The 11,585-nt window shown below is 36.7% G+C and overlaps 1 protein-coding gene across 1 annotated transcript in view; it reads left to right on the top strand.

The window, feature by feature from the left end:
- The first annotated feature begins 899 nt into the window (after positions 1–899).
- The window catches only part of lrriq1 (leucine-rich repeats and IQ motif containing 1), a 77,670-nt gene continuing 66,984 nt past the window's right edge, over positions 900–11,585 (top strand). The window contains exons 1-7 of the mRNA XM_059335375.1: positions 900–2,511; positions 3,327–3,479; positions 4,131–4,281; positions 4,762–4,955; positions 7,355–7,482; positions 8,779–8,852; positions 10,040–10,133. Of these exons, the coding sequence (XP_059191358.1) occupies positions 907–2,511; positions 3,327–3,479; positions 4,131–4,281; positions 4,762–4,955; positions 7,355–7,482; positions 8,779–8,852; positions 10,040–10,133 (2,399 nt within the window). The 5' untranslated portion in view covers positions 900–906. The remainder of the gene's footprint in view (positions 2,512–3,326; positions 3,480–4,130; positions 4,282–4,761; positions 4,956–7,354; positions 7,483–8,778; positions 8,853–10,039; positions 10,134–11,585) is intronic.

Here is an 11,585-nt window from a genome sequence, read left to right as displayed (position 1 = left end):
TATTTTCTGACATTTTTTGAGACACTGTGAGCAACAAAATTCATTACCGTAACACTTTTTTAAATAAAAAAAACATAGAAAGTTTTTCTTTTCTTTTTTTTCTTTAGCAAGCACTTAAATATTCTCAAGGGTAGCTGGTAGCACTAACATGTATTTTATTAAAATATACACATATTTTAATGCAAACAATTCTATCATTACCGTAACATTTAACCATTTTTTCTCATCAATTTTCATTCAGATTTGTTTATACATTGTTAAAAACCATTATGTTTGATTATATTCTGTTAAATTATACATTTTTAAACAAATGTGTATTTATTTTTTTATAAAGTTTATTAAATATTTATTGCATATAAGTATGGGGAAACCATGACATTTATCTGGACAGATTACTATAATGAATTTGTGAATCAAAAATATAGAAAATATTATTTTAGCACAAAACAATGAATTGTGCCTCATTATGGCTATATTGTTCTTTCATATAAAAGTGAAATATATTTAGTGTAATAAAGTATGTCCTTATAATCTTCACAGACAGAACTTAGGCTGGCTTCATGAGAATCACACATATTACCTAATATATTAATATATTTAGGTGTTTATGCTTTGGGCTGTTTGAAATTAATATGTTAATTGTTTTTTGTATTTGTAATTAAATGTTTCTTATCAACTTGCTTTGTTGTAACTTAAGTGAATGTCATTACCAAACAGGAAGTGATGAGCAACTTAAAGAAACGAGTGGAGGAAGAGAGGAGGATGATGGAAGAGGAGCAGAGGAGGATAAAGGAAGAGGAGGAGAAGAGGAAAAGAGAAGAGGAGAAAATAAAGATGGAGGCAGAGAGGAAAAGGATGGAGGAAGAGAGGAGGATTAAGAAAGAGGAAGAGAGAAAAATAGAGGAGATGAAACGTGAGGAAGAGGAAAAGAGAAAGAGAGAAGATCTGGAAAAGAAGAGACTGGGGGATGAAATGAGAATGATGGAAGAAGAAGAGAAGAAAAATAAAGAAGAAGAGAGGATAAAGAAGGAAGAGGAAGAGAGAAAACTAGAGGAAATGACACTTAAAAAAGAAGAGGAGAGGAAACGCGAGGAAGAGGAAAAGAGAAGGAGAGAAGATCTGGAAAGGAAGAGACTGGAGGATGAAATGAGAATGATGGAAGAAGAAGAGAGGATAAATAAAGAAGAGGAAGAAAGGATCAAGAAGGAAGAGGAAGAGAAGAGAAAAAGAGAAGAAGAAAGAAGAAAGATTGAAGTAGAAAGGAGGAAGATGGAGAAAGAGAAGAGAAAAGTGGAGGAAGAGATGAGCCAGAAGAAGAAAGAGGAGAGAAAAAAGAAGGAAGAGAGAAATATTATAGTCGAGGAAGAGATTGAGGAGAGGAAGAATCAGAAGGAAGAGAGGGAAAAGAAAGAAGAGGAGGGGGATCTGAAAAAGGAATATGAAGAGAGGGATAAAAGAGAATATGGAAATGTAAATGAAGAAATAAAACTTGAGGAGAAGAAGGAAAAGGAAGAAAGGGATTGGAAAAGGAGGGAAGAGGAAGCAAGAAGGAGAGAAAATGAAAGAAAAAAGACAGAGGAGAAGAAGGAGGTGAAGGAAGTGGTAAGGAAAAAGGAAGGGGAATATGTAATAATAAAAGAAGAACAAAGAACTGTTGAAGAGGATGAAAAAAGGAGAAAGGAAGATAAAGGGAAAATAAAAGAGGAAGAACAAAAAAGGAGGAATAAAGAAGAGATAAAACAAGAGGATGTGAAGTGTTGCAGAAAATTAGAAGAAGAAATAAATCTCAAGACGGGACATGAGAGCAAAATAAAAGAGAATAATGAGAAGAAACAAGAGGATGAGGAAAGAATTTTAGCCAAGGAGGAGCTGAGAAAGAAAGAGGAGGAGAGAAAAAGTGTCGTTGCAGAGAAGAAGCTGAACGAGGAAGAGGTAAAGAAAGAAACAGAAGAAGAAATAAGAGTCAAAATAAAGGAGGAAAAGGAAAAGAGAGAGATGCACGACAGGGAAACGGGGGAAATAGTGAGGAAAACAAATGAGCTGCAGGAGAAAAGAGAGAAAAGAGAAAATAAAAAGACAAAAACAGATGAAACAGGAAACACTTTGGCCTCACAGCGAGCAGACAGCTCCACCTGGAACTCCTCCAGCTCTGGACGTTTACACAGTAAACACAGTAAACACAGCACTGGATCAATAACACAACAACAGGAGCCAGAAGAGAGCTTCAGTCAGACCTCCACAGACCAAACTCAAAGTGAAGATGGAGCAGCGAGGCCGTCTACCGTGTCTGTTTCTTTAGCTGTGAGCCTCCCGGAGCACACAGAGGAGAAGAGGCTGTCATGGATGAAGGAGTGCACCTCCTGGTCCAAACTCTCCCTCCAGAACAGGAGGAGGCAGAGAGGAGGTGTCCGTGGTCGGAGAGGGCTGAGAGGAGCAGCTGAGGGCTGCAGCCTGCCTCCTCTCTGCTCACACACTCTGCTTCAGTCTGCAGCCTGCAAATCCCTGCAAGAGGTGAGATCTGTACAAATGCTGAGCCATGATACAGACACACTGATAAAAAAAAAGAAAGAAACTTACTGGATACTATATACTGGAGCACACAAACATGAGGCGACAAACTTTATTAGAGGATTAATGTTTCAATGTCAGGTGATTCTTCCTCAGAGTCAAACAGTACAGAGTCTCTCTTCCTTAATTAATAATAATAATAATAATAATAATAATAATAATAATTGTATTTATATAGCACCTTTCAAGAACAAGTTACATACGTGTGTTTTTATGTGGGTTTTTATGTTTTGTGTTTTTATGTGTTTTTATGTGTGTTTTTTGTGTGTGTTTTTATGCATTTTTATGTGTTTTTTGTGTGTTTTTATGTGTTTTTTGTGTGTTTTTATGCGTTTTTTGTGTGTGTTTTTATGTGCTTTTTGTGTGTGTTTTTATGAATTTTTGTGTGTATTTATGTGTTTTTGTGTTCAAAATGTTGATCCAGTAAGTCAAAATGAAAAAAATGATCAGGTCATATAGGTGAAGTTGTGCTGAAAAAAAAGACAGCAAAACTGCACTTTTTAAATGGGTTATACATGCAGAATGAAAAGTGAGAAAATACGCCTCACTGTGGGTTTTAGTTCTAACTTTTGGTATTATTAAAAGACCAGAAGACCTGAGGGTCCTCGAGGGTTCATAGGATAAAAGTAAATCAGATAAATAGGCCGGACTAAGACCATTAAGAGATCTGTCACATGTTATCCCTTTAACATGTGACAGACGCCAATTTAACCTTTCAGCATCCAGACAGACCTGAAGCAGCTTCATCTGTCCTGCAGGTGACCACAGTGACCCTGGAGGATCTGCCTGGCTGCAGCTTGTCCACTCTGGCTCAGTGTTCCAGACTTCAGTCCCTCACCCTCAGACGCTGCGGCCTCAGATCTCTGGAAGGCATCAACCAGCTATCACAGCTCTGCTACATCGACGTACAGGTAGAGTTCAGTCAATATGTTATCAGTTTACTGACTTATTATCACTTTTTCAAGGGATGTTAACCCTCTAGAGTCCATGAATCAACCTGCACATTACTTCTTACATAAAAATGAAGCAACATCGAGCCTTCCCTCTAAAATTCTGGCTTGAAACTCCATACCAGATTTTTTTCTTGATGATATTCAGCCAAGTAAAACCGGAGATAATGTCAAATATATTTAGTATAAAAATATAAAACTAGATTTTATCCTCATTTTACCTGTTATATGTTATATTTGCAACCTGTGTTCATATTTGCAACATGTACATTTCGGTGTGTGAAACTTTTCAGAAAATTTTCAAGATCAGTTTTCCTTTGGTTTTTTTCGGTTCAAAATTTTGATCAAGAAAGTCAAAGTTAAAAATTAATTATCAGGACATATAGGTGAGGTAACGCTGAAAAAACTGATACCAACATGGCATGGTGAAGATTTTTTTCACAGTTTTTTTTAACTGGCATAATAGCCGAAGATTTCAGAAGGTTAAATATTCAGATAGTGCTGTTCCTGATAGATATCATTTTATTTTATTTATTTATTTTATACTGAAAGTAATAATCAAACCAGGCAAAGTTCATTGTGTCCTAATATCTTCATTGTGTTTTGTCACAGGAAAACGACATCTCATTTGTCGACTGTGAGAATATGACTAGTCTACGAGTTCTTCGGCTTGGCCACAACAAGCTGACGTCCATCCATGGTTTGAACGGTGCTGAAAATCTGGACGTTCTAGACCTCTCACACAACTCCATCACACGCATTGGTAAGAACTGGAAAGATTATTATATATGCAATGAATTTAAGAACATTTGTTGTAAAAAACAAAGTATGTAATGTGTGATTTAGTCACGTCTGAGCTCTCAAGCTGCTTTTTCAGCTCAAGTCTGCAGAACTCCACAAGAGGGCAGCATCTGTCTTCTTTCCAGCTCTGGAATTTATTGACTTTACCACAATATGCATTGAAAAGTGATTTATTTACTGGAGTCAGCTGGAGCCCTGAGGATAAAGCCATAAATAGATATTGGCCTGGCGAAAGTTGAACACATTGAATTGTATATTCAGCTACTGTAACGTCATGAATCACCTATAAAACTGAATCTAATAGGAGGGGGCTTTTGGACTGGCTTATTTCAAATTATTATTATTATTCTTTCAAGATGCTTATGGTTTGTTTACTGCTTATATGCAGACTCACCCCTTTCTGTTTCTCAATCTGATTAAGCTGCTTGTCATTCACCCGTAGCTGGTCTGGAGTCCATGAGGAGACTGCAGAGGCTGTCGGTGGATCACAACCAGCTGATCAGCACCAAAGGACTGAGGGACGTCTACACTCTGCTGCACCTCAACTGCTCACACAACCACCTGGCAGGTGTGGAGGGTCTGGAGAACAATGCTCTGCTCAGCACACTGGACCTGAGGGGCAACAGCCTCACTGAGGTAAGAAACAAACCCCAACTACAGCTGATTACTGAAAGCCCTGGTTCTAATGTCTCATTACACCAGGGGTCTCAAACTCAAATTACCTGGGGGCCGCTGGAGGCAGTATCAAAATGACCAAAAAATAAAAAAAAAAAATTAAATTACTTTAAATAGGCACAAAATCACCAAAAAAGCACACAGAATTACCAAAAAAAGACACAAAATGACTAAAAAAGACACAAAATTATTACAAAAGACACAAAATTACCAAAAAAAGACACAAAATTACTAAAAAAAGACAAAATTACCAAAAAAGACACAGGATTACCAAAAAAGACACAAAATGATTAAAGAAAGACACACAATTATTAAAAAAGACACAAAATGACCAAAAAACGACACAAATTTAAAACCAAGTAATTAAAGGGACCTTCCACACACAAAACGGTAAAGTACCATTCATATAAAACTCACATTCAACTTTCACATCAAGGTGGGGACCGCAAAATATCGTCACGAGGGCCACAATTGGCCCGCGGGGTGCGAGTTTGAGACCCATGCATTACACTGTTGCAATTTTGTGACTGTACAGAAAACTGATTTGGATGTTTCAGGGGTGTCAGGTGCTTGTAACTCAACAAGTTGCATTCTGTTTTTCATCTTGTAGGGAAGGACATTTTTTCTATGTAGGATGTAGTGATTTTCAATGGAAAATCGTCAAGAAAAGCTAATTCAGCAGAAAACCCCAATTTATTAACATGCATGAAAACAAAAGATGAAAGACTTTTGTTTTCTGCATGTAACTAGATAACAAATAAAACATTCATTTAAATTATAAAACATTATTCCCAAACCCATAATTCAATTTCTGACAGGGATCGGTGTTTAAATTTAGTTCTAATGATTGTCTATGTGTGTCAAACCTTCAAAATAAAAGCTCAACATTTCCCAAATACATTTGAACTGAATAATTTAAATCAACAACTCATGGGAGGAAGCCAATTTGGGGGCTCATATTATCACCTCTAGCACATCACAGTTAAAGAGATTTATCACATACAAAACCACAGGCTGCTGTTTTGCAATACCCATTTTATTAAATGTCCTTATGACTCTACAACTTAATTTCATGGCCTCTGTTGGAACAAAAATATAAAATATAAACATGCAAACATCATACTCCTTACAAGCTCAATCCAGGGGATCTGAGAGTGGTGATACTAAGTGTAATATTGTACAAAACTCGGCAATGGTTAACTCTATTTTCCCACATGAGATTCACTAACAACAGATTGGGAAATTGAACAAACATGAACTTTGACCTGAAGGTCTCAGTAACATAAATCTGAAGCATGAAGTGCCTTTTTGAATGTATCAGTTGCACAGACTCCATTTGAGCCAAAAAAAAAGATGCATAAGTCATATAATAAAGTCATAAGTCGTAAGTCAGCATGCACAACACCAAGGCCCTGCCACTAGCACACAATAATAAAAGGCACTAATTGATGTTATTAGTTTAATTACAGTTACATTATTCAAAATTGTGCTTCACAAGGATACGCTACATTTAACAACTGGGAGAGAATATCCAATTACTGATGTTTATATTCCTTTCTTTCTTTGGTAGAGCAACTCTCTGGTAATTGCGTAATGAGGCAAAGTTAAGGAAAAGGAAAACATGCAAAATAAAGATACACACAGAAACTAATTAGTATAATAATGCAAATGTTTTGAAAATTAGATTTTTTTAAACCAGCTGTTGGTAAATCAACAAAGTCTGTTATGGCCTCTGAAGCAACAGAGAGATGTTTTCTAATAGTCAGGGTTTACAATGTTCTGAATGTATTTGAAAGTATTGTGTTTTACTCAAAAAACCAAAGTATTACAGTTTACAGAAGGTCTACCTACCTATAGGCTACCTGAATTTCTGAAATGTACTATATTTCTAAATATGCTATTGCTACACTTAATGGCAAAAATTGCACTGGTCTGTTGGACTTGAACAAAAATAAAGAATATTTTTGTAGCTTAAGCTTATGTATTCAGTCATTATTCAATGGTATACTAAAAATCCATGTGAAAAAAAATACTTCTCACTGTTCTCAGGTCAAATATTGATATGCAATTAAAATGCGATTCATTTCGATTAATTAATTACAAAGCCTCTAATTAATTAGATTAATCTTTTTAATCAAGTCCCGGCCCTAGTATTTTCTAAGGCACCCCTTGAGCGCGGCAGGGTTTAACTTCTGGTCGACACTGATGACTGGAAACACAGCCGGACTAAAACAACTGACACTGATGGATGAGGTCGTTTAGGCATCGCTGCACCAGCAGCAGGAACAGCAGCAGAAAGTTAGTCTAACCCCAAAGTGTGACCAGTGTTAACAGTCATTTTCACCCTGTTTTTCTATCAGCCCCCCAGTCTGAACAACCAGGTCCTCCTCGCAGAGCTGCATCTGGAGGACAACAGCATCTCCTCCCTGCAGGGCCTCACTGCCTGCTGGCTTCCCCTCATGCACAGTCTCTCTGTGGCCCAAAACAGGTATATTCTTTCAATACTACTAATATTTCTCAATAAACTTTTATTGAATCACATTAACAGGATCCCTATCCACTAAGCAATCTTTGGGTCCACAGCAGTGGTCTCAAACTCAAATTACCTGGGGGCCGCTGGAGGCAGTATCAAAATGCTGAGTTTGTATGATCTGAACTGTGTATATATATATATATATAAGCTATATATGTATATATACACTACTGGTCAAAAGTTTTAGAACACCAACTTTTCCAGAATTTAATTGAAAATTATGCAGTTTAATGTCTCAGTGTACTCTGAAATTAATGCACATTTGCAACATTTAAAATTCTTTATTGAGCATGATAGTGTTTTGAAAGTAAAAAAAAGATTCAAAATCACATTTTATGTTGGACTAAAGGACTAAAAAAAGACACAAAATGACCAAAAAAAAGACACAAAATGACAAAAAAAGACACCAAAAGACACAAAATGACCAAAAAAAGACACAAAATGACTTACAAAGACATGAAAAGAATTCAAAAATGGACAAAATAGCCCAAGACTCCATAGATTTAAGTTGTTAACCCACTTCTTGTTCCCTGAAAAAGGCCTACTTGTATAATTCTGAAATGTACATTATTTTTCAGTTTTGGTTAAGCTTACCTTTTTTTATTTACCTCTGGCAGTTCACCACTTACCTTTGTACCCTTTCAAGCTGTTCATTTGACTTGAACTGCTTGAATTTCAATAAAAAACTGGAAAAATTGGGGTGTTCTAAAACTTTTGACCGGTAGTGTATATTTATATATACACAGTTCAGATCATACAAACTCAGTTGATACGACGAATTTTGGACAAATAATGAACAACTAAAACATCTCTCTGTCTGTGCATTTATATGTTGTTTTATATTTTATTGTCACGGGATACGACTGTCATTAACTTGCATTGTAGCGAAATCCGTGTCAGTTTCACGGAAATTTGAGTGATTCCGTGGCTTTTCCACGGATTTTGAGTTAAGCGAATCTGTGGCTATTTCACAGATTCCTGTGAGACCAGGTTCTTATTTATATAGCCCCATATCACAAATACAACATAGCACCAGGGACCTTAAAGTTCTGTGCTGCATGTGACATAATCTGATATAAAATTACAATCTCCAATATTTTTTTTAGGTTTCTCATGATACCTAGAAAGCTCAATAACCAGTCACATAATTTCTGATTATGTCTGATTTTGTCTCTAACAGCAACATGAATATTAGCTTCAGATCTGGTGTAGCTTTCCAAATCTCTTACATTTTGTCTCTGTGTGTCCTAGAATCACCCAGCTGCCTTCCATGTCTGATTTCGTGTCCCTTGTGAATCTGGATCTTCGATATAACTGCATGTCAGGTAACAGATCGTCTCGATTAAAACCCATTTCCTCATCATAAAGACATACGAACCTCCACTGTGCATGTAAAGTGGACAAAATCTGTGTTGTTTCAGCTTCTTTTTCCTGACTTTGCTTAATCTCTTCAGTCCTTGACTCCCACTCAACCACAGGTTGATTTCACTAAACCCTCCGGAGTCTCCAAAAGCACATCCAGACTAGAAAACAAAGCAGCGTGGAGCCCTACTGTAAATTTACCTCTAAAGTTCTGGCTGTAAACTCCATGAGGCCAGTTTCAGTTTGATGATGATATACCAAGTAAAACTGGAGACAAGCTCAAATATATTTAGTATAAAATGATAGAACTGGATGGAACCCTCTTATATGTTAGATTTGACACCTTTGTTCACATCTGCAACATTTAAACTTCTTTATTGAGCATGATAGTGTTCTGAAAGTAAATAAAAGATTCAAATCAAATTTATGTTGGACTAAAGGACTAAAAAAGACACAAAATGACCAAAAAAAGGCACAAAATGACAGAAAAAAGTCACAAAATGACTAAAAAAAAAGACACAAAATTACTTAAAAACCCCACACAAAATGACAGAAAAAGACACAAAATGAGAAAAAAGACACAAAATGAGAAAAAAGACACAAAAAGACCATAAAAGACACAAAATGAGAAGACAGAATGACAAAAAAACCCACAGAGGACACAAGATGACAAAAAAGACACAAAATGACCAAAAGAAGACACAAAATGACAAAAAAAGACAAAATTACCAAAAAGACCATAAAAGACACAAAATGAGAAGACAGAATGACAAAAAACAACAACGCAGAGGACACAAAATGACCAAAAAAGACACACAATGACTTACAAAGACATAAAAAGAAAATGATTAAAAATGGACAAAATAGCCCAAGACTCCATAGAGTTAATAAAAGTTAAAGAAACTATAAATTTACATGCACCCAACTTATGATTTCATTATTTTATATGACACCACTGCATTCATATCAGCTCTATGTGTGCAGTATAAGACTTCATGGAAATAAATTCACAAGTTTGCTGGAACGCATATTTATTTCTTTCATCCAGTCAATGTAGCGCTGCATAACTAGATGAGACACTGGTGAGAATGAAAAGTAGAGTGAAAAATAGACACTGACAAGGCAAATATGTTTTTCACTTTTCTCTCAGAGCTCCAGAACGTGTGTGAGAGTCTGCAGGGATGTCAGTTCCTACGAGAGGTCCATCTCACAGGGAATCCTCTCCAGCAGGAGAGAGGCTGGAGGTAAGATAAGGCCTGTATGAAGGAGTTAAAAAACACATTATGTGTAACCGTTGATGATGATCTACATTCAGTGTTTATAATGTGGCTGCATCTGCAGTCATGCAGTGCTGTTTTATAAGGATGATGTGAATGTACGCTGTATGCTCTAATTTTCCCGATGCCGACCACCTTCTCCTCTACAGCAGTACACTGCAAAAAAAGAAAAGTTGGGTGAACTCAAATTTTCAAGGCAACGAACTTCGATAAAACGTTAAGTTGGACAATTAAACTAAATATTTTAAGTTTTGTTTTTGAGTTTGCTCAACTCTGAATTCAGATTTTTGTCAACTCAACTGTAAGTTGTACTAACTTATAATTTTACATTGTAATAACTTTTAATCCTTACTTCTGCTAACTTCTGCAATGTGCTGAATTGGCACGATTGTAACGCCACTATGAAATGTCAGCTAATGTAAAAGCATTGATACGCTAATGGCTACTCTTGTAGCTGTAACATAGCCTGGGTATACCCAGACTGCCTTGCGCTCGGATTTCATTTCGAACCTCCAGGCAGTCTGGCAACCAGGGAGGTTTCTTAGCCCTGTTTTAGGGATCCAATCACAGAGCGGGGAGGGACGGCAAGACGATGACGAGTACTACTCGGCACTTGGAAGCTTGTAGTTTTCTTACGGATCCAACATGGCTGCTGCAGACGTGAAACTCTCTTTAGCTGTAGATGGTGTTTTAAATAGTTTAGAGCGAAAGTTGAAAGGCGAAAGGTCTCTGGGCGGGGGACAGCGGAGCCCCCAGAGACCCGCAGCAGCTTGTTTATTGGCCATAAAATCAGTGGATGTGTGTGGCTGAATGACATGAGGGGGAATAAAGCGTGAAAATAAATAATCTTGCAGAAAGCGAGAACTGGAGAAGCAAAGCAGCAAACAACACTCTCACAGACACACACACAACAAACATCCATCTCTGTTGCTCTACTACGTCATCTGGTATAACTGATCTGATTGGCTAAGAGCTACCTACAGACGCTTTTGATAGACATTCTAAGCGTCCAATAAACGGCACAAAATGACCAAAAAAGGAAACAAAATGACCAAAAAGACACAAATTGACTACAAAATGATAAAAAAAAAAGACACAAACTAGAAAAGACACAAAATGACCAATAAAGACACAAAATGACAAAAACAAAAAAAACCACAAAATTACCAAAAAAAAAGACATTAAATGACCAAAAAGACTAAAACACATTAAACATGAACACTTTAACACAGTGGAGACAGAGCTAACTTCCAAAATGATTTGGCGACCCCCAGAAATCATCTCGGGACCCCAACTGGGGTCGGGACCCCAAGGTTGAGAATAGCTGTTCTACAGTACCTGCCACACAGTTTCAAATCAAGATAGTGTAATTAGAAATTTCCGTTGTTCTTTTCTGAAAATACTTTGGACTAAAGTGTC

The sequence above is a fragment of the Centropristis striata genome, chromosome 6 (assembly GCF_030273125.1).
Source record: "Centropristis striata isolate RG_2023a ecotype Rhode Island chromosome 6, C.striata_1.0, whole genome shotgun sequence".
Classification (NCBI taxonomy): Eukaryota; Metazoa; Chordata; class Actinopteri; order Perciformes; family Serranidae; genus Centropristis; species Centropristis striata.
Note: the sequence above shows the minus strand (reverse complement) of the source record. Positions and strands in the feature narration are given on the sequence as shown.